The sequence below is a fragment of the Thalassophryne amazonica genome, chromosome 14, assembly GCF_902500255.1.
Source record: "Thalassophryne amazonica chromosome 14, fThaAma1.1, whole genome shotgun sequence".
In the NCBI taxonomy this organism is placed as follows: Eukaryota; Metazoa; Chordata; class Actinopteri; order Batrachoidiformes; family Batrachoididae; genus Thalassophryne; species Thalassophryne amazonica.
Window position 1 is genome coordinate 50,310,223 of NC_047116.1, and position 24,526 is coordinate 50,334,748.

The following is a 24,526-nucleotide window of genomic DNA, read 5'->3' on the forward strand; positions in this document are numbered from 1 at the left end:
CGAGTCTCACCGATAGGAAAACGGCTGCAAAGAAGAGTTTAGACAGATACACAGTCTTAACTTCACAGAGAAATTACCTTGGTAATGGTAGTCGATTTCTCGGCGGGGAGGTGGAGTTGCAGTTCGGCTTTTATGGTGGTGATGATGAACGAGTGACAGCTGGTGCAGAGGATGAGTGACAGCTGTCACTTCTTCTGGGTCTAGCGCCCTCTCGTGCTTGGAGCCCGCACTCCAAGCAGGGCGCCCTCTGGTGGTGGTGGGCCAGCAGTACCTCCTCTTCAGCGGCCCACACAACAGACAGAAGCCAAAAGGATGAAAATTATTACGCCTCTTGTGCTTATTAATCTTATCAGACAAATATGTAGGTTCTGATATCAATTTTGGTTAAATGAAAAAAGAAATGGTGAAAATGTGCAAAAGAAAATACAGCCCACATTAAGCAGTACAACTAAATTGGGGGGGGTCTGGTTGAGAAAATAGTCATCAAAAAACCCTCCAGAATGCATCCCTGGACATTAAAACCCCCAAATTTTCTAACCCCCTGCTGACAAAGGTCCACTTTCACTAGTGAAGAACCCACCATCCCCATTTCAGATTCTGGCTATAGACCTGAGATTTTAACTGGTATTGAATTAAGTAAAAGCTGTAGAAAAGCTGTCCCCTTAAAATGTGTTTTTTTTCTTCTGAAGTATTTAAATAATGTGTAGGTTAAAGCCTTTCTATAATATGATGTCTTTCTGTAATATGATGCACCACCTTCTTTTACCTTAAACACGAGGACACGATCGCAAAAGGGTTTCTATGAAAAAAGTAGATGGTGACCAGCTTATGATTTGGCCATGAAAAAAAAATATCAGTATGTGTATTAGCCAGTACAGTTACACTGCCTATTTTGACATCTGCACAAAGCAGGTCCTGTTGGCCATGCAATTTTCTTTTAACAATGGAACCGTAGTGCAAAATTCAAGCATTTAGTAGTATCACTTGTACATACAATTTAAGCTTTTAAGGACACAGGAAAGGTGTAACTTTATATGCACTTTTATTGGTACTGTTTATTTATTATCTTAAATGTGACCAAAATTTGAAAGCAAACACTGTGTAAATAATTATTCAATGAATGAACACATTTATTACACATTTGTAAATAAAATTTAGACCATTAAAATCAGGTATCCCCACCTTGACAACAAGTGGAGAGACAGAGGAAAAACAAACAATGTGGTCGTGTACTCAGTACTCCCATCATATTCAAGTATATTGATATTTCAGTTATGAATGAATGTCTTTCAGTATACTTGACAAAGTCAGTTCATGAAACAATTTATTGGCATATGTAATTTTATGAGTGTGTTATCTATTAATTTCATTATAATATGCAGTATAAAATATAATATACATCCACATTGTGAAATTTGACGGTAATCTGTGCTTGTATTTTCTTGCGCTCTTCCTTTGTTCAGGACTTCTTATTGAATTGTCTGGAGAAGAATGTATACAGTCCATTATTTATCAACTTTTCAGCACAAAGTACAGCAGCGCAGACCCAAAACATTATTTTATCCAAGCTAGACAAGCGATGCAAAGGAATATTCGGGCCTCCTATGGGGAAGAAAATGGTAATTTTATGATATTCATCTTGTCATATTTATTTGCTCAGTGTTCTTTTCCAAGACTGTAACACGTAACAGTAATGTTATATATAAAAATCCATTTTTGAATGTGTACATCATTTTTGTTTTCATTGTGTGTGTCATCAGGTTGTATTTGTGGATGATGTAAACATGCCAGCCAGAGAAGTTTATGGTGCCCAACCCCCCGTGGAGCTTCTGCGCCAGTGGCTGGACCACTGGAATTGGTATGACCTGAAGGACTGCAATATGATCAAACTAGTGGACATCCAAATAATATGTGCTATGGGACCACCTGGTAAGTCCGGTCTTGGTGTCTTGGCTTGATAAATCCTTCCATTGAATAACACAGACACTGAAGAACTTGATGGTGAGGAATCTATTGTTGCTACAACATCTTCAGAGCATGCAACAATTAACCTCAGTGACATGTTTGTCAGTTTTTCAGAGACAGATGGGTACAAATTTGAGGTTCTGTATTGCACGATCTAAATTGCATGGTGCAAATCTAATTGGGGTGTGTCTGGGTGCACATTGCTCTGTAGAGGATGCATATTCTGAGCACATAAACTAATCAAACATTGGAATTAATTATATATTTTGTGCACATAGTCAAATAATCTTTTTCCTCCTCACAGCAGAACTCTGCATCAGCCACAAAGGGAAAAACCGGTTCAACCCTGCACACACCGTTAACACTATGTGTAACACTATGTAACTATGTGCTGTGATACACAAACTCTTTATAAACACTAATCTCACACTCTAACATTAACAGAAAAAGAAATCAGCCTCAGCATCAGCCCCCTGATTCCTTTCATTCTGTCAATAATTGTGCTACATGGCAGAGTGTGTGTGGATACTAGTACCAAGAACAAAAATCAGAGCACTAAATCACAGTAACATGAACAGTCAGCTGAAACGTATTCACTTAGAATCACAAATATTTTTGACATTGATCAAGTTTCATGTAATTTTAGCTACCAGAGCATATTTAAGTTGAAAGCAAGCAGTGAATATAAGACTGGGGTGCAGAGTTTCAGCTTTAATTTGTGGACCTTTACTCCATTATGTTGTGATAGAAACAAAAAAAAAAAACATTGACAGCATCTAAGTATGTGTGCATCTACTATGTTTGATGTCAGTGTCCCAGACCAGTTGTTTGGGGGGTTTTCACCTCTGTCTGTGCTTGTTGCTTAGGTGGTGGGAGGAACACTATCACACCTCGTTATCTACGCCACTTCAACGTGATTACCATCAGTGATTTTAATGAAAACACCATGAAGACAATTTTTTCCAGAATCGTAGACTGGCATTTCACCATACGGTAACTGTAGTGCATGCATTTTTAGGAATGTTGGTTCAAAGTAGTAATCAAATTTTCCTTCCAGGTCACATTAAAAACAATCAGTTAAATTCTAATGGAAGAAGGTGTTGGTTTTACTTTCAGTTTTATTGACATTTTGACATATTGTGTCAATGCATTGTAGAAAATTATTCTAACATAACCTAATGCCACTGAAAATACTGTCACAGATTGAGTATTCACAAATCATCACCCTCCACTTTGTGAAATTGGCACAGGAAAAGTAAAAGTAATTGATATCACTCCTCCGCTGGCCAAAGGCTCGAAGGGAGATTATGTCATGGCGATTTCCATCCATCCGTCTGTCTGTCTTTCCTTCCATCCGTTCCAAAAAGCATAGCATACTGAAATTAACTCCTCTCACACTTTTAGGGGGAATTTCATGAAATTTGCTACAAGATCTAGGTTGGTAAAATGCATATTTTCATATCATTCCAGTTGGGCTCATTATACTAGAGTTATGGCCCTTGATTAACAAATCTACACTCTGTCAGGTTCATGGTTGGGTGCCTGCATTTTGAAATGCTTGTTACAACTTTGTACAAATCCTTGTTACTTCACACCCCGGAGGGGGAGTGAAGTATTGTTTTTAGTGGCTCTGTGTGTCAGCTTGTGTGTGTGGCCACATTTGGTAATACATGCAATGGAGTGTAACTAGCCAATCGAAACCACAGATATGTATGTATTACCGGACCAGTAGCTGAATTGGAAAATTGAAAATTGACCAAAAAAAAAAAAAAAGACAAAAAAAAAAAGATTTTTTTTTCACCCTAAAATTAAATAATAATAATAATAATTTTTACTTATATTTTTTGAGGGATAATAGTGGATCAATCCATATGCAGTGCATCCAGAGAGTATTTGTAGCACTTCACTTTTTCCACATTATGTTAAGTTACAGCCTTATTCCAAAATGAAATTAATTCATTTTTATTCCTTCAAAATTCTACTCACAATACCCCATAATAACAACATGATTTTTTTTTTTACATTTTTGCAAATCTATTAAAAATAAAAAATACAAAAAAATTAAGAAACCACATAAGTATGGCAGGAATTACAGCCTCAAGTCTTCTCGAATATGATGCAACAAACTTGATGCACCTGTCTTTGGGGAGTTTTGTCCATTTTTCTTTGCAGCACCTCTCAACCTGCATCAGATTGAATGGGGAGCTTCAGTGCACAGTCATTTTCAGATCTCTCCCGAGAAGTTCAGGTCTTGGTTCTGGCTGGGCCACTCAAGGACAAAAGATGAACCTGTCTCTGAAGATATTTCTGTGTATTGCTGCATTCATCTGCCCCTCAGTCCTAACTAGTCTCCCAGTTCCTGCCACTGAAAACATCCCACAGCATGATGCTGCCACCGCCATGCTTCACTGTCAGGATGGTGCCAGATTTCCTCCAAGCACGGTGCCTGGCATTCACATCAAGGAGTTCAATCTTTGTCTCATCAGACCAGATAATTTTGTTTCTCATGGTCTGAGAGTCCTTCAGGTGCCCTTTCACAAACGGGCTGCCATGTGTCTTTTATTAAGGAGTAGCTTCCGTCTGGCCACTGTGCCATACAGGCCTGATTGGTGGATTACTGTAGAGATGGTTGTCCTTCAGGAAGGTTCTCCTCTCTCTATAGAGGAATGCTGGAGCTCTGACAGAGTGACCCTCGGGTTCTTGCTCACCTCCCTGACTAAGGCCTTCCCCCCTGATTGCTCAGATCAGACGTGTGGCCAGCTCTAGGAAGAGTCCTGAAGAGGCCACTGTGGTCATTGGGACCTTCAATGCAACAGAAATGTTTCTGTCCTCTTCCCCAGGTTTATGCCTTGAGACAATCCTGTCTCAGAGGTCTACAGACAATTCCTGTGACCATGCTTTGTTTGTGCTCTGACATGGACTGTCAACTGTGGGATTTGTAAAGGTCTGTGCCTTTACAAAACATGTCCCATTAACTGAATTTGCATCCATCCATCTGCATCGCTCAAAGCGCATTACAAATAATGCCTCACATTCACCCCGATATGAGGGTGCTGCCATACAAGGTACTCACTACACACCCGGAGCAATCAGGCTGGGATTTGAACCGAGGATCCTCTGGTCTCAAGCCCAATGTTTTAACCACTAGACCATCACCTCCACTCCCAAGGATGATCAATGGAAACAGGATGCACCTGAGCTCAGTTTTGAGCTTCATGTCAATGGCTGTGAATACTTATGTACACGTAATTTCTTAGTTTTTACTTTTAATACATTTGCAAAAATGTATGTACATGTAATTTCTTAGTTTTTACTTTTAATACATTTGCAAAAATCTTAAAAAAAAACCTTTTCACATTGTCATTCTGGGGTATTGTGTGTAGAATTTTGAGGGCAAAAGTGAATTTCATCCATTATTGAATATAAGGCTGTAACATAAAATATGGAAAAAGTGCTGTGCTGTGAATACTTTCTGGATGCACCGTATGTATACAATTGTTTTATGAATGTATAGTTAGTATGATTGTACAATTGTAATCAGTTCATCATTCATAAACCAGTACTTATGTGATAGGACAGTTTACATGAGTTATATTTGTGCCAGAATGACCATTGGTGATGAAAGTTAAATTTAATATAAAGAAGAAAATTTGAACATCAGATAAGAAAATTTTCACAGAATATCTCATAATTGCCATATCCGTTAGTTGTGTGAATGGGATGAAGTCTGCTTTCTCTGATTGCCTTGTTATAGATTGATAGCATGCATATTGTTATATTGTACAAGACTGACACATACACCATACACGATCTTTGTATTATAAAATAATATTGCACCGATTAAGTTAATTTTCCTTCTTGTTGCATGAAGGGGTACACCATCAGACAAATACAACTTATTACTAATACTTCGGTATGACTTATTAACATACAGTCCTTCTAAAATAATTGTTAGTACAAACATACTGAAGCATGTCTGTTTTCCATGTACAGTTTTTAAACAAGTGTACTCTGAGAGCACATGGCAAATGCTGCTTTAGTAGCAGTGCTTGCTAGATTCTGATAACATTTCAAGGAATTGTATCAAGTTTCTTGAAATTCTTTCTAAAAATGTGAGAAGAGTTTATTCAGAATTCAGGCACCATCTGATGAAACTGGCAGTGTCTAGGTTTGTTAATCAAGGGCCATAACTCCTGTAAAATGGGCCCAACTTGAATGATATAATAATATGCATATTCCCAACTTTTGGTATTGTCAAGGTTTATTAATCAAGGGCCATAACGCTGTCAAAATGTGTCAGTCTTGTACAATATTACAGTATGCATATTGACAACCTATAGCAAAGAACTGCATGAAGTTTCCCAAAATTCCTACTAAAAATGTAAGAGGAGTTGATTTCATTGCAGGCACTCACTCGTGAAACTGACGAAGTCGAGATTTGTAATCAAGGGCCAGAACTCTGGTAAAGTGGGTCGAACTCGAACAATATAATAATATGCATATTAACAACCTATAGCAAGGACTTGTACAAAGTTTCACAAAATTCCTGCTAAAAGTGAGAGAGGAGTTGATATGCCCTTTTTGCAATGGATGGGCAGACAAACAGACAGACAGATGGAAATCCCAGGTGGCGTAATCCCCCTTGGGCCTTCGCCAGCGAGGGATAAAAAGGACTTAAGAAAATTTTGAAAAAATTCTTTGTCCAAGCTAGATAAATCCTTCAGAGGGAGGCTAATAAATTTGTACGCATATCTAGGTGAGGTAAGCATTCAGTGTAATTAAATGTTTGAAAACTGTACATTATTTACTGTATTTATACTTCAAACACTGCGTTTACAAGTTCATTAATGTTGTACGAAGCAGTAAACTGCTTCTTGTCACTGAAATCTAAATGTGAAATGTAATTAAATGTTCGAAAACGCTGCACATTATTTATTTATTTATAATGTATAAATCACATTAGTGATGAGAAGCTAACAAACAAAATGTTACTAAATGTTAAGCTCAACAACCTCAAGCATACGAGGTGCATTCTAATTAAAGGATTCAAAACTCTGCACTTGCCTTGCTGACCTGCCATTGCTGTTCTTGTTGTCTCACACTGTACAAGCAAGTGTTGTATGGAGAAATATGAAAGTTATATTTCAGCTTGAGAGCATGATTTCTTAAATTTACTTGCTCTCAAAGACACAGAACATCTCTCTCATTCAGTTCTATTTTTAATGGCATTTGGCATCTGGCTTAATGATGCTTTTCTTCCACCCTCTGCTCTGAGTACCTCATTCAGTATATTTATAAACACATTCCAATAAGTTTTGATATTATACTGTAGCTACTTGAAATCAAGGAATCTTTTTGTGCTCACTGTACAGTAGCAGCTTGTCACACATGTAGACACTGCCATCTTGTGGCCATAGATGATAATGCAGTGTTTTTTAATGTATCAAGTCACTTTGGAATATATGTTGTCCCAAACTAGTTTGATACAAGTACAGGTGAGGGAAAGATAAGTATTTGAACACCCTGCGGTTTTGCATGTTCTCCCACTTAGAAATCATGGAGGGGTCTGAAACTTTCATCTTAGGTGCATGTCCACTGTGAGAGACATAATCTAAAAAAAAAAATCCGGAAATCACAATGTATGATTTTTTAATAATTTATTTGTATGTTACTGCTGCAAATAAGTATTTTGAACACCTACCAACCAGCAAGAATTCTGGCTCACACAGACCTGTTATTTTTTCTTTAAGAAGCCCTCTTATTCTGCACTCTTTACCTGTATTAATTGCAACTGTTTGAACTTGTTACCTGTATAAAAGACACCTGTTCACACACTCAATCAATCACACTCCAACCTGTCCACCATAGCCAAGACCAAAGAGCTGTCTAAGGACACCAGGGACAAAACTGTAGACCTGCACAAGGCTGGGATGGACTACAGGACAACAGGCAAGCAGCTTGGTAGAAGAGAACAACTGTTATGATTATTTATTAGAAAGTGGAAGAAACACAAGATGACTGTCATTCTCCCTCGGTCTGGGATTCCATGCAAGATCTCACTTTGTGGGGTAAGGATGATTCTGAGAAAGCTCAGAACTACACAGGAGGACCTGGTCAATGCACCTAAGATGAAAATTTCAGACCCCTCCATGATTTCTAAGTGGGAGAACTTTGAAAATCGCAGGATGTTCAAATACTTATTTTCCTCACTATCTATATATATGTGTGTGCGTGTGTGTGTGTATGTGACATATTGTCCAGTAAATACGGTAACTGAAATAAATCAACTGACCAGCCTTTTCATGTTTAGGTACGGATTCCCAAAAGCATTTTCTGGTCTAACCACTCAGATCGTTAACAGCACCATGTCAGTGTACCAGGAGGCATCTAAAAACCTGCTACCAACCCCAGCAAAGTCCCATTACCTCTTCAACCTGCGTGACTTTTCCCGTGTTATTCAGGGTGTATGCCTGTCTCGGCCAGAGACTGCAGATGAACCTTCTGCGATCAAAAGACTCTGGGTGCATGAGGTAATGTTTAACACAGCATAGTACAGCGGTTGAACATTGTAAATAACATAGTCCAAGTTATAATGCAATTTAATTGAATTCAGACTAAAATCATAGTCATTTTTCACCAATAACTTTGTCAGATAAATAAAATAAAAAATTTTTGCAACTTTTTTTTAGCACAAGCTGTATTTATATATTGTATCTTAACATGGTTAGGAAGAGGCTGTTGTGAATTAACTTTTGTGTCTATGAGTATGCTTGTGTCCCTTAAACATTATTGTCCAGTGTGGGGTGTCACAATAATTTTCAAGAACAGTATAATAAAGATTTGGATGCTAGGCTTACTTTATTTTTTATTTATTGTTTTTATTTAAATAATTATTCTTGTATTAAGGTTTGGTCATATTTGGCATTACATCTACTATATTTCTTGTGGCTTCTTTCACTTATTGTCTACCAAAGGGAATGACACAGTGATGGATCAAATTATTTGATCAGGTGGTCAGTAACATTTTCCTGCGGGTGTCATGCTAATGAGCTATTATGATATTTAACCCCTTAACGCCTATTGTCGCATACATGCTACAATATTTGACTCAAATATGCAACATACCAAATTGACCAGTATGCCTATTGTCGCAAATTTGCAACATACCATTATTATTATTATAACATTATAACATAAATTATTACCAAAATACCAAAATTACTATTTATTTTTTGTGCAAAAGTGTAATTAATAATCTCAACATTATTTACCATCTACTTAAAGGCAAAAACACACACAAAACATTTTTTATATACAGCTATATAAATTCAGGCGTTAAGGGGTTAAAAGCAAGGTTATAATGTGCTCTCTTTCATAATTCAGTATTAAAGGGGTTTGTTGTTGACTTTGTAAATACTGTATCTTTTTAGTAAATTAAGTGAAAATATTATAGCATGTTAAGGAGACTGTAAGTCTTATTGGTTGTTTCAACAAATGTCATTTATTTTTAAATTCCTCAGGTCCTGCGGGTATATTATGACCGCTTAGTCCAAGACACGGACAGGACATGGCTTGTGAACCATTTACAGGAGGTGACTGCAACTCATCTTAAAGAAGACTTCCATGAACTCTTTCATCATCTTGACCAGGACCAAGATGGAAAAGTCACTGACGATGACTTGCGTAGCCTTATGTTCTGCAATTTTCATGACCCTAAGGGTAACGACCGCAACTACCGTGAGGTGCACAACCTAGACCAGCTTCGACAGGTGGTGGAGTCCCACCTTGAAGAATTCAACAACATCAGCAAAACACCAATGAACCTGGTTCTTTTCCGCTTTGCTATTGAGCATGTGTGCCGCATTTCCCGCATCCTAAAGCAACCGAATGGCCATGCCCTCCTGGTGGGAGTCGTGGGAGTGGACGTCAGTCCCTTACTCGGTTAGCTGCTCACATGGCAGAAGCACAGCTTTTCCAGGTGGAAATCAGTAAAACCTATGGAACCACTGAATGGCATGATGACTTGAAGGCAATCATGAAGAAATCAACCCAGGACGAAGCTCATGGTGTTTTCCTGTTTACAGACACGCAAATCAAACAGGAGTCATTCCTGGAGGACGTTGGTAACCTGCTCAACACCGGGGAGGTAAAGGATCAAAATATATTTCAACTATGCTCAAGAATAAATGGACTGACTAGCGCATTACCTGTGGGGATCCATGGGCTCTAGATTGGGTAGTGTTTATAAAATAGGTAGCTAACATTTTTCAAGGGTGGTAATAAATTAAGCAAAGTTTCTATAATTATTTGGAATGGCATGTGAGTCCAGAATGCAGTTATCAACGGCCATTAATATCTGTAATTTCTCCAAAAATATTTGTTGTATCAATGTTCCATTTTGGTGGCGTTCATTCTTGAATCAATGAGGTGTGAGTCCAGAATTTAATTATCAACATCAATTGTTCACTGTTACCTAATATCCTTAATTTCTCCAAAAACATTAGTCCTGTCAACATTCCATTTTTGTGGCATTCATAGTAAAGGGAAAATGTCAGCTCTCCACAGTTTCTCCATGAGCGAAGACATACACAAGCATACATGTACACAGAGGCCACTTGGCTTTTAATTTATAGATAGAGGTAGCGTGTGGCCAGAAAAACATCTGTTCTAAAATGTTGAAGGATGTGTTTTGTTTGTTATTGCTTGCATTCTGTTTAATATATCACACCTGCTGATTATCATGTTATTCTGTGGTTTCTTTTCTAGGTACCGAACCTGTTTGCAGTTGATGAGAAGCAGGAAATCTGTGAGCGGATGCGTGTTTTGGACAGGCAACGTGAACGTGAAAAACAAACAGATGGCAGCCCCTTGGCACTTTTCAACATGTTTTTAGATCGTTGTCGCACACAACTACATGTTGTGTTAGCAATGAGTCCTATTGGAGATACCTTTCGGAGCCGCTTGAGACGTTTTCCTGCACTCATTAACTGCTGCACCATTGACTGGTTCCAGGTGTGTAAGTTCCAGTTGCCATACAGTGTTGTTATTACAAATCAGATATACAGTGCATGAGTTACTGAAATATTTATGTTATTATTTGAGTGACTATCAAAATTCGAAGAAGTGTTTTTGTTTTAGTTCTAGTTCTATGCCCAAAGCAGTCCCCCATAATCTGAATCTTTATAGGCTGGCGTTCTGTTCCATGGTTGCTAATAATACCTCTTTTAGACTCAAGCACAGAGTAGAATACCATGTGTGCATTAGCTCACACTACGCTTCATTCTTGGTCAGAGCTGGCCTGAGGATGCGCTGGAGGCAGTGGCCTGTCATTTCCTGGAAGAAATTGAGATGACGAATGAGATTCGAGTGGGCTGTATTGACATGTGCAAGTACTTTCACACATCAACCATTGAGCTGTCACACCGCTTCCTAAATGAGCTGGACCGCCACAACTATGTCACCCCAACGTCATACCTGGAACTCATTTCCACCTTCAAGACCCTGCTGAAGGCAAAAAGAGGGTGAGATCAATTATATGGGCACTTGCTTTAGACATTTAGTGAACATGTATTATGATACTGTTTTTAATGTTGTTCCATGCTTTCAACTTCTAAACACTTCTAAATCTCTACCTCTACTGGTGGTTGGCTCTCACTGCGGTATTGTATCACTTCCTGTTCCGGAGCACAGTGGTGTTTTGCTGTATCTGTTAGCTGTTTAATCTGCGCAGTTAGATTGATCTAGTTAACTAGATAACGATTTGTTTCACAGTGTAATCTTCACGTGCCTTAACTAAAGCACTCCCTCTGCTGAATCACCTCTAAATTATTTACACATTATTCACATTGCATGTTTTAGGAATCCGCTAGCTTAGCGCAGCTACTAGCTCTTAGCCAGTTTAGCATGGGGGCTTCTCCTGTCTCTCCCGCACTTTTCTGCTCTGGGTGTGAAATGTTTAATTATTCCTCGGCCTCCTTTAGCAGTAATGGTACTTGTAATAAGTGTAGCTTATTCTAGCTTTGGAGGCCAGGCTGGGCGAATTGGAGACTCGGCTCCGCACCTTGGAAAATTCTACAGCTAGCCAGGCCCCTGTAGTCGGTGCGGACCAAGGTAGCTTAGCCGCCGTTAGTTCCCTCCCGGCAGATCCCGAGCAGCCGGGAAAGCAGGCCGACTGGGTGACTGTGAGGAGGCAGTGTAGTCCTAAACAGAAGCCCCGTGTACACCGCCAACCCGTTCACATCTCTAACCGTTTTTCCCCACTCGGCGACACACCCACTGAGGATCAAACTCTGGTTATTGGCGACTCTGTTTTGAGAAATGTGAAGTTAGCGACACCAGCAACCATAGTCAGTTGTCTTCTGGGGGCCAGAGCAGGCGACATTGAAGGAAATTTGAAACTGCTGGCTAAGGCTAAGCGTAAATTTGGTAAGATTGTAATTCACGTTGGCAGTAATGACACCCGGTTACGCCAATCGGAGGTCACTAAAATTAATATTGAATCGGTGTGTAACTTTGCAAAAACAATGTCAGACTCTGTAGTTTTCTCTGGGCCCCTCCCCAATCGGACCGGGAGTGACATGTTTAGCCGCATGTTCTCCTTGAATTGCTATCTGTCTGAGTGGTGTCCAAAAAATGAGGTGGGCTTCATAGATAATTGGCAAAGCTTCTGGGGAAAACCTGGTCTTGTTAGGAGAGACGGCATCCATCCCACTTTGGATGGAGCAGCTCTCATTTCTAGAAATCTGGCCAATTTTCTTAAATCCTCCAAACCGTGACTATCCAGGGTTGGGACCAGGAAGCAGAGTTGTAGTCTTACACACCTCTCTGCAGCTTCTCTCCCCCTGCCATCCCCTCATTACCCCATCCCCGTAGAGACGATGCCTGCTCCCAGACCACCAACAACCAGTAAAAATCTATTTAAGCATAAAAATTCAAAAAGAAAAAATAATATAGCACCTTCAACTGCACCACAGACTAAAACAGTTAAATGTGGTCTATTAAACATTAGATCTCTCTCTTCTAAGTCCCTGTTAGTAAATGATATAATAATGGATCAACATATTGATTTATTCTGCCTTACAGAAACCTGGTTACAGCAGGATGAATATGTTAGTTTAAATGAGTCAACACCCCCGAGTCACACTAACTGCCAGAATGCTCGTAGCACGGGCCGAGGCGGAGGATTAGCAGCAATCTTCCACTCCAGCTTATTAATTAATCAAAAACCCAGACAGAGCTTTAATTCATTTGAAAGCTTGTCTCAGTCTTGTCCATCCAAATTGGAAGTCCCAAAAACCAGTTTTATTTATTATCTATCGTCCTCCTGGTCGTTACTGTGAGTTTCTCTGTGAATTTTCGGACCTTTTGTCTGACTTAGTGCTTAGCTCAGATAAGATAATTATAGTGGGCGATTTTAACATCCACACAGATGCTAAGAATGACAGCCTCAACACTGCATTTAATCTATTGTTAGACTCGATTGGCTTTGCTCAAAATGTAAATGAGTCACTTTAATCATACCTTAGATCTTGTTCTGACTTATGGTATGGAAATTGAAGACTTAACAGTATTCTCTGAAAACCCCCTTCTGTCTGACACATTTACATTTACTCTGATGGACTACCCAGTAGTGGGGAATAAGTTTCATTACAGTAGAAGTCTTTCAGAAAGCGCTGTAACTAGGTTTAAAGATATGATTCCTTCTTTATGTTCTCCAATGCCATATACCAACACAGGGCAGAGTAGCTACCTAAACTCTGTGAGTGAGATAGATTATCTCATCAATAGTTTTACATCCTCATTGAGGACAACTTTGGATGCTGTAGCTCCTCTGAAAAAGAGAGCCTTAAATCAGAAGTGCCTGACTCCATGGTATAACTCAGAAACTCGCAGCTTAAAGCAGATAACCCGTAAGTTGGAGAGGAAATGGCATCTCACTAATTTAGAAGATCTTCACTTAGCCTGGAAAAAGAGTCTGTTGCTCTATAAAAAAGCCCTCCGTAAAGCTAGGTCATCTTACTGCTCATCACTAATTGAAGAAAATAAGAACAACCCCAGGTTTCTTTTCAGCACTGTAGCCAGGCTGACAAAGAGTCAGAGCTCTATTGAGCCGAGTATTCCTTTAACTTTAACTAGTAATGACTTCATGACTTTCTTTGCTAATAAAATTTTAACTATTAGAGAAAAAATTACTCATAACCATCCCAAAGACATATCGTTCTCTTTGGCTGCTTTCAGTGATGCCGGGATTTGGTTAGACTCTTTCTCTCCGATTGTTCTGTCTGAGTTATTTTCATTAATTACTTTCTCCAAACCATCAACATGTCTATTAGACCCCATTCCTACCAGGCTGCTCAAGGAAGCCCTACCATTAATTAATGCTTCGATCTTAAATATGATCAGTCTGTCTTTATTAGTTGGCTATGTACCACAGGCTTTTAAGGTGGCAGTAATTAAACCATTACTTAAAAAGCCATCACTTGACCCAGCTATCTTAGCTAATTATAGGCCAATCTCCAACCTTCCTTTTCTCTCAAAAATTCTTGAAAGGGTAGTTGTAAAACAGCTAACTGATCATCTGCAGAGGAATGGTCTATTTGAAGAGTTTCAGTCAGGTTTTAGAATTCATCATAGTACAGAAACAGCATTAGTGAAGGTTACAAATGATCTTCTTATGGCCTCAGACAGTGGACTCATCTCTGTGCTTGTTCTGTTAGACCTCAGTGCTGCTTTTGATACTGTTGACCATAAAATTTTATTACAGAGATTAGAGCATGCCATAGGTATTAAAGGCACTGCGCTGCGGTGGTTTGAATCATATTTATCTAATAGATTACAATTTGTTCATGTAAATGGGGAATCTTCTTCACAGACTAAGGTTAATTATGGAGTTCCACAAGGTTCTGTGCTAGGACCAATTTTATTCACTTTATACATGCATCCCTTAGGCAGTATTATTAGACAGCATTGCTTAAATTTTCATTGTTACGCAGATGATACTCAGCTTTATCTATCCATGAAGCCAGAGGACACACTCCAATTAGCTAAACTGCAGGATTGTCTTACAGACATAAAGACATGGATGACCTCTAATTTCCTGCTTTTAAACTCAGATAAAACTGAAGTTATTGTACTTGGCCCCACAAATCTTAGAAACATGGTGTCTAACCAGATCCTTACTCTGGATGGCATTACCCTGACCTCTAGTAATACTGTGAGAAATCTTGGAGTCATTTTTGATCAGGATATGTCATTCAAAGCGCATATTAAACAAATATGTAGGACTGCTTTTTTGCATTTATGCAATATCTCTAAAATTAGAAAGGTCTTGTCTCAGAGTGATGCTGAAAAACTAATTCATGCATTTATTTCCTCTAGGCTGGACTATTGTAATTCATTATTATCAGGTTGTCCTAAAAGTTCCCTGAAAAGCCTTCAGTTAATTCAAAATGCTGCAGCTAGAGTACTAACGGGGACTAGAAGGAGAGAGCATATCTTACCCATATTGGCCTCTCTTCATTGGCTTCCTGTTAATTCTAGAATAGAATTTAAAATTCTTCTTCTTACTTATAAGGTTTTGAATAATCAGGTCCCATCTTATCTTAGGGACCTCATAGTACCATATCACCCCAATAGAGCGCTTCGCTCTCAGACTGCAGGCTTACTTGTAGTTCCTAGGGTTTGTAAGACTAGAATGGGAGGCAGAGCCTTCAGCTTTCAGGCTCCTCTCCTGTGGAACCAGCTCCCAGTTCAGATCAGGGAGACAGACACCCTCTCTACTTTTAAGATTAGGCTTAAAACTTTCCTTTTTGCTAAAGCTTATAGTTAGGGCTGGATCAGGTGACCCTGAACCATCCCTTAGTTATGCTGCTATAGACTTAGACTGCTGGGGGGTTCCCATGATGCACTGAGTGTTTCTTTCTCTTTTTGCTCTGTATGCACCACTCTGCATTTAATCATTAGTGATTGATCTCTACTCCCCTCCACAGCATGTCTTTTTCCTGGTTCTCTCCCTCAGCCCCAACCAGTCCCAGCAGAAGACTGCCCCTCCTTGAGCCTGGTTCTGCTGGAGGTTTCTTCCTGTTAAAAGGGAGTTTTTCCTTCCCACTGTCGCCAAGTGCTTGCTCACAGGGAGTCGTTTTGACAGTTGGGGTTTTTCTGTAATTATTGTATGGCTTTGCCTTGCAATATGAAGCGCCTTGGGGCAACTGTTTGTTGTGATTTGGCGCTATATAAATGAAATTGATTTGATTTGATTTAAATCAATAACAAAACTACCCATAGCCTCCTCAGTTTACCCCTTTTTGATGTATATGCATTATTTCAAATTAACTTGATGAATCCACTGAAAAATACCTTATTTTGTAATGTTGATGAGAGTGAAAAAAAAATATGAATCTGTACAGATATTTAGTAGTTTCTTTTTCTTACCACTTGTCTGTATATATCACTTGCATGAGTCAGGGCTTTAATAGTATGTAAGTAAGGTCTTTCAGTAGATCATATATAGATCTACACAGGTTTTACACCAGATGCTCTTCCTAACACAACTCCACATTACATGGAGCATGAGTACTGGTGGTCTTGAACCGGGTACCTTCTGTTTTGATAGCAAGTGCACTGACCCCTTGACCATCATGCTGCCCTGATTTATGCTAACAGTATATCATATATCATATCAACCAAGTTGCACAAAGGACATTCCATCAGTTTATAACAAATTTCATGGCAGTCAGACAAGTCAAATTACAAATCCAACAACATTCATAAGTGAAACTGTCATCTCCTTAGCAAATGTAATGTCTTATAAAAGATATAGCTCTTCTGATTTCAATTTGTCAGATTGTGTTGATTAAAACAAATGAATAGACATATTTTTAAAATTCCTATTCATTCAGCTTTTGTTTGTATTAATGCTTTACAATTAAGTGATATTTTAAGAGTTTATCCCTACTTCTTATGAAACTACAATTGTGTCTAAGTGAATAATTGATTAAGAATTCCGTTGTGTTATTACGTCCGCTAAGGATACAATAAAATCATCAGCGTTTATTTATTTATTTGTCTGTCTATCTGTCTGTTAGTAGGATTATGTCAAAACTATTGCACAGATTTTGACAAAATTTTCACCACAAATAGATGTTAGGCCATGGAAGACTCCATTAAATTTTGGAGGCGATCCAGACGTGGATCTGGATTCTGGATCAAGATTTCACTTTATATAGTCTTTGAAGGATTACATCAAAACTACTTCACGGATTCTCACCAAATTTGTACCACAGATAGATATTGAGGCATGAAAGACCACTGAATTTTGGATGTGATCCGCATCCGGATTGGCGGAAGTCAGAATTCAGATTGCTCTTGTTTTACTGTAATACAATGTGGAATGATTTGGGATTTTTTTTTTTTTAATGGAAAGCAATTTCACTGTACTGCAGTCTGTATTTATATTTGTCCGACACAATAACTTACTTCTCCCCCACAACATCTCATTGTGTTGTTCAGTGAGGTGATGAAGCAGAAATGCCGGTACGAGGTGGGCCTTGAGAAGCTGGAGGCAGCAGCTGAGGATGTGTCCACCATGCAAGTGCAACTCGAAGCCCTCCAGCCAGAACTGATTGTGGCCGGTCAGGAGGTCGATAAGATGATGGTGGTGATAGAGCGAGAATCTGCAGATGTGGCTGAGACGGAAAAGGTGGTGAAAAAGAATGAGGCTTTGGCCACCAAACAAGCTATGGCTGCCAAGGTCATCAAGGATGAGTGTGATGCTGATCTGGCTGAAGCCCAACCCATTCTGGAATCAGCGCTGCAAGCTTTGAACACGCTCACTCCTGCGGTACAAAGACTTCTGTGTTTGTTTACCTATATTGTGAACATTAGATATAAGAGCACTGAAGAGCACAACAAACAAAAAAAAAATCATGTTTTGGAGAGTAATTTTAGTGTTATACTGTATAGTCATTCTGCAAAATATCTGTTTAATAATATAGGTGGAAAGGGCTTTTTTAATCTCTAATTGCAACTCATTTTTTTGTACTTTTTAATTTCTTTTTATGAAATGAAAGTTTAGTTGCCAATAAATACAGTCACCCATTTTATACTATAACTAAGAGTGACATTGTGAAGATACAGTTTTTATGTTAAACTACACACTTGTTATCTGTAGGATATCACATTGGTGAAGTCAATGAAAAATCCACCCTCAGCTGTCAAGCTTGTGATGGAGTCAATCTGCATTCTCAAAGGCATCAAGCCGGATCGCGTGTCTGATCCCTTAGGTTCCGGTAAAAAGGTGTTGGATTATTGGGGCCCAGCCAAGAAGCTTTTGGGGGACATGAAGTTTCTGCAGGGCCTCAAAGAATATGATAAAGACAACATCCCACCCCAGTTCATGTCCATCATCCGCAGCCAATACATTACCAACCCAGAGTTTGTACCAGAAAAGATTCGAACTGCATCCGCTGCAGCTGAAGGCTTGTGCAAATGGGTTTGTGCCATGGATGCTTATGACAAGTAAGTACTCTTCTTTGAACTACAACCCCTGGCAAAAATTATGGAATCACCAGCCTCGGAGGATGTTCTTTCAGTTGTTTAATTTTGTAGAAAAAAAGCAGATCACAGACATGACACAAAACTAAAGTCATTTCAAATGGCAACTTTCTGGCTTTAAGAAACACTATAAGAAATCAGGAAAAATAATTGTGGCAGTCAGTAACGGTTACTTTTTTTGACCAAGCAGAGAGAAAAAAATATGGAATCACTCAATTCTGAGGAAAAAATTATGGAATCATGAAAAACAAAAGAATGCTCCAACACATCACTAGTATTTTGTTGCACACCTCTGGCTTTTATAACAGCTTGCAGTCTCTGAGGCATGGACTTAATGAGTGACAAACAGTACTCTTCATCAATCTGGCTCCAACTTTCTCTGATTGCTGTTGCCAGATCAGCTTTGCAGGTTGGAGCCTTGTCATGGACCATTTTCTTCAACTTCCACCAAAGATTTTCAATTGGATTAAGATCCGGACTATTTGCAGGCCATGACATTGACCCTATGTGTCTTTTTGCAAGGAATGTTTTCACAGTTTTTGCTCTATGGCAAGATGCATTATCATCTTGAAAAATGATTTCATCATCCCCAAACATCCTTTCAATTGATGGGATAAGAAAAGTGTTCAAAATATCAACGTAAACTTGTGCATTTATTGATGATGTAATGACAGCCATCTCCCCAGTGCCTTTACCTGACATGCAGCCCCTTATCATCAATGACTGTGGAAATTTACATGTTCTCTTCAGGCAGTCATCTTTATAAATCTCATTGGAACGGCACCAAACAAAAGTTCCAGCATCATCACCTTGCCCAATGCAGATTCGAGATTCATCACTGAATATGACTTTCATCCAGTCATCCACAGTCCACGATTGCTTTTCCTTAGCCCATTGTAACCTTGTTTTTTTTCTGTTTAGGTGTTAATGATGGCTTTCGTTTAGCTTTTCTGTATGTAAATCCCATTTCCTTTAGGCGGTTTCTTACAGTTCGGTCACAGACGTTGACTCCAGTTTCCTCCCATTCGTTCCTCATTTGTTTTGTGGTACATTTTCGATTTTTGAGACACATTGCTTTAAGTTTTCTGTCTTGATGCTTTGATGTCTTCCTTGGTCTACCAGTATGTTTGCCTTTAACAACCTTCCCATTTTCTTTGTATTTGGTCCAGAGTTTAGACACAGCTGACTGTGAACAACCAACATCTTTTGCAACATTGCGTGATGATTTGCCCTCTTTTAAGAGTTTGATAATCCTCTCCTTTGTTTCAATTGACATCTCTCGTGTTGGAGCCATGATTCATGTCAGTCCACTTGGTGCAACAGCTCTCCAAGGTGTGATCACTCCTTTTTAGATGCAGACTAACGAGCAGATCTGATTTGATGCAGGTGTTAGTTTTGGGGATGAAAATTTACAGGGTGATTCCATAATTTTTTCCTCAGAATTGAGTGATTCCATATTTTTTTCCCTCTGCTTGGTCTAAAAAAGTAACCGTTACTGACTGCCACAATTTTTTTTTCCTGATTTCTTATAGTGTTTCTTAAAGCCAGAAAGTTGCCATTTGAAATGACTTTAGTTTTGTGTCATGTCTGTGATCTGCTTTTTTTCTACAAAATTAAACAACTGAATGAACATCCTCCGAGGCCGGTGATTCCATAATTTTTGCCAGGGGTTGTATGTGGTGTTACTCATGAAAAGTGTTACATAGGTGTTACGTGGGTATCACTCGTAATTTTTATTAAAAGGCTGTCTACACTAAAGTAAATAATCCAAATGTATTGGTGTGCTGTGCATTTACAGGGAAAATGCTTCATTATTGTCACTATAACAATATTTCAAGTATTCCTATATTTAAAATGTTTTCCTACAATGGCATACTATGATCTGTAGTATTTATTTAATGTACCTTTTATCTTTGCATATTGCACCATTGTTTACATTCCATGTAGCAAAGCTACAGTGATGACACAGTATTTAGTTTGGAACAACATTTAAATTGATCCAATGTAAATGCGTGTTCTTAAAAATTCTTTTAAAATGCATTACTTGCCCATCAGAGCGGCTAAAGTGGTGGCTCCTAAAAAGGAGAAGCTGGCCAAAGCTGAGGGAAAGCTGAATGTAGCCATGGAGAGCCTGCAGAAAGAGCAGGCCGACCTCAAAGAAGTACAAGATAAACTTGCAAAATTGCAGCAGACTTTGGATGCAAATAAAAAGAAGAAAGCCGACCTAGAGACTGAGGTTTGTGTTGATTCTGTGTGTGTGTGTTTGTGTGGATGGTGTTGCATAGTATATTATAGTCTCTCATTTTGCATTAAATCACACACACATTTGGACACAAGAAAGCACAGAGCAAATTATCAGTGCCCTTTTTATTAAACCTTTGCTGTTTGTATGTTATTGAACTTTATGTAGACTAGAGGTTAATTCACAATGGTTTTTACCTCCACAGCCTGCAGCTATAATACATAGACAAACAGCAGCGCACCAGTGCCAATTCTGGGAACCTTCATCAACTCTGTGCAGTGCATATACCTAATCACGCTGTTATCTCCTCCTGCTATTTATTTGCATAATTTTCCAAGAGGTACACTTTATTGCTGGCACACAGAGTACTTCTCAAACGACAGGGGAGCAACACTTCTACGTTGCGGTGGCTTTTTGAGAAATGGCATGTATCACAACCAGGACAAGCAACATTCAAAAGGAATCTTGGTCTTCAGCTGCAAAAAAAGTCATTTTTCAGAAATGGCTTCCAAAGCTTCTATGTATTTAACAAAATGTAAATCAGCCAAATCCTTAATTTTGCTTCAGCTCACAACTACATTGCCCTTCTCTGAGGCGACATATAATTTGACTTGTTAGAAAAGACAATGGGTTACTTAACCTTGTTCACACAGTACAGAGTATATTCATAAAAGACAGTCAACCCTGCAATGATGGTGTTTAAACATTCACACTTGAGTATTTTTTATTTATTTATTTTTATTTTTTTTTATTATAATATTCAAGTCCTGTGTCACTCTGTTCAGACATAATATGGACCTAGTCTATGAAATCATGTCATCATGTTCATATCAGCAACTCTCCTCTGCATATTTTTCTTTGACACAGCACAGGTTAATGCTTTAAAATTAAATAAGTATGTGGCATGGAACACAATTGTTATTGTGAGAGAATGAAGCATTTGTGCTCTTTTGGACCAAGAATTCTCCTATGGCACAAAGCCAAAAGATGCACAGGATGCAGTACATGGCAGAGAGCAAACAACAGTAAATAATACACAGAATATACAGTAAGACTGACATTACAGGCAGACACAGCTTATTTATGAGGGTGGCAGGTTGCGTACTTGAGAAGTCAGGAGAACTGTTCATTGTTAGAGGGAGGGAAGCGGCTTATACAAACACCATATCAAATCAAAATGATACGACTTTCTCAAAAAAAAAGTTCCAAATACAGTGTCACATTCTATGAAGTTACTCCGCTGCAGTGTCAAATGCTGTGGAAATTATCCATCTTTTATATTTCCACACTTATGTAGCAGCACTCCATATTTGTTACAAGGTCGAGACTGGGGCGAAAGATGGACCGGTGCATCAGCTGTCTCATATTTTAGTCACAACCAATGACAAAAAAAATATTTAAAGGGTAGGCAGCTTTCATCCCAGACAGACCACAGTGTGCCAAAATGGCCAACATTTAAATTTTTTTCATGTGAAAAGCCACAGTAATAGTTTCTGATTTCCAATTCAATGACACCGTTTCAGGTGGATTTATGCAAGAAGAAGCTGGAGCGAGCTGAGCAGCTAATTGGAGGCCTTGGTGGTGAGAAAACACGTTGGCATGACAACTCCTTTGCTCTCGGAGAGCTCTACAACAACCTGACTGGGGATATCCTCATCTCAGCGGCTATCGTAGCCTACCTGGGAGCCTTTACTTCCAGCTACAGACAGGTCAGCTGAAAGCACTCAGAGTACTCAAAACTGCATTGAGTACGTCCTCATCAATCACCACTCATTTTTCTGTCCCAGCACTATGAATTTAGCATGCGTGACATTATGCCATCATTCTTGTGTGTCTGTCTGTCCATGGACACATTACTGTGAAGAAGATAACACCAACAACATATGGTACACATTTTGTACTTGCAGCATAGGTACCTCGCGGGCAGTAGATGAGCTGATTAAATGTGGAAGGTGTTTATGCATATATTTGCATATTCGTGAGGAAGACACAAGATTGCAAAGCAGTGTCAAAGCACATGTACACACACAGCGATGTCACCGTGCTACCAAGCAAGGTGCACAGTGACACACCATGAGTAACTTACGCATTAAGGACCTTGCTCAAGGGCACCTTCAGCAAGTTTCCAGTTTGATAGTGAATCAAACCTAGGATCCTCTGGCAAAGCAAACTTACAGTGTCCATGTTGAACTAGAATATTGTAGCATTGTGCTACGGATTCATTCCAACCATGGTGGATTTTTCACAGTGACATACTTAGGTAATCCCTTGCATTTCCATGGAGCCTGTAATGTTCTTGTAAATGCCATGACATTATGAGGTGGTTTTCTGGAAGTACCATTGTTGTGCTAAATTTATACAAATGTGCTACGGATGTTTTTGCACACAACACATGATTCAGTTCTTGTGCGTTATGTCAGCAAACTGTATGCTGTATCACAATCATGGGTAACAGTGATCATCACACACTGATTTATATTATGTTATGACCTCACTGTTAACATGTTAAAAACATATTAAACTGGAGGACGACTTACACTACAGGCTGATATTAATGTGAGGCTGTAACCACACAGTGTCAGGCAGTGCTTTAGGAGGAATTAGCACCTGTACTTTTAAAGATTAAAAGATCAGTCATGTTTAGATTTTCCTTTCAAGCCACTATATTCTTTAAAACAAGCCCAAAAAACTGCAGCTTATTTCCAATCACCCTCAAATGAATTCATATGACCAAAATGCCCAAATATGTGTATTCATGCTTAAGCAGACTTAGTAACTCTGGTACCGAGCATGACCACCTTCCTCGTGTTCTTTTGCTTTCATGGCTTGGTGCATATAAATCCGTTTTGTTGGCTTGTGTGGAGGTATGACAGTATTATTTGAGTTTTCAATCATAATCACACCAAAGGAAAAATAAATAAATAAATAAAAAATCACAAAACAACAGTTTGCTTCCTTGATATAATACTTTATTGCTGCAGAAACATCCTGTTTCTGACTGTTAAGCACAACTGCAACTACTCGGTCATTTATCCAGCAGGCACTCATCTTCTACCAGGTGCCAGATACATCTATGGAATATCACATAAGCAAAATAAAGTTGCTTTTTTCCATTAAGCTAGTGCATCAAAGTTCACCAGATCCCTCCCTGTGCAGTGCATGTAAAACTGTCTATTCCTGTAAATATTCTGCTGATTCTGTTTTATCTGATTGTACATTGTATTTTGCAAACTTGAGGGGATGGGCTTTTTCATTCATTCATCTAGGCAATTATTAATTTATCTGTTCACTCACTGCATTTTTGTTTAGTGTACATGCCTGTACTTTGCCAAAGCCAAGGCATGAAGTGCCATTTGTGTTTGTGTGTTGTGCAGTCAAATTCATGTGAATTCAGACATAGATAATAAAAATGTTCCATTTCAGGATCAGACAAATGAATGGATGAAACTTTGCAAAAGCAAAGCGATTCCATGTTCATCCAACATGTCTCTGATGAACTCTCTTGGTGACCAAGTTAAGATCCGTGCATGGACCATCGCTGACCTGCCGTCAGACAGCTTTTCCATAGATAATGGAATCATAATTTCGTAAGTATTCAAGAAAATCCTGTCTTTTAAATTTAAAATGTATTCTTAATCTTAAAACTGATATGAAGTGCTCCTTATTGGAGATGTAGATGATGATAGCTGTGTTGCCACAATAGACTTTATTATGAGATTAACCAAACCATGATGACCATCACCGGCTTCAGTCTTGGACGCCATCAGA

The 24,526-nt window shown here is 38.9% G+C and overlaps 1 protein-coding gene across 1 annotated transcript in view; it reads left to right on the forward strand.

The window, feature by feature from the left end:
• LOC117524084 (dynein heavy chain 7, axonemal-like) overlaps positions 1–24,526 on the forward strand; it is a 289,259-nt gene that overhangs the window by 160,355 nt on the left and 104,378 nt on the right. Inside the window, 13 exon segments of the mRNA XM_034185816.1 lie at positions 1,464–1,619; positions 1,761–1,929; positions 2,832–2,958; positions 8,276–8,495; positions 9,486–9,876; positions 9,879–10,111; positions 10,732–10,977; positions 11,257–11,486; positions 17,473–17,803; positions 18,134–18,480; positions 20,572–20,752; positions 22,282–22,467; positions 24,182–24,345. Coding sequence (XP_034041707.1) covers positions 1,464–1,619; positions 1,761–1,929; positions 2,832–2,958; positions 8,276–8,495; positions 9,486–9,876; positions 9,879–10,111; positions 10,732–10,977; positions 11,257–11,486; positions 17,473–17,803; positions 18,134–18,480; positions 20,572–20,752; positions 22,282–22,467; positions 24,182–24,345 — 2,981 coding nt within the window.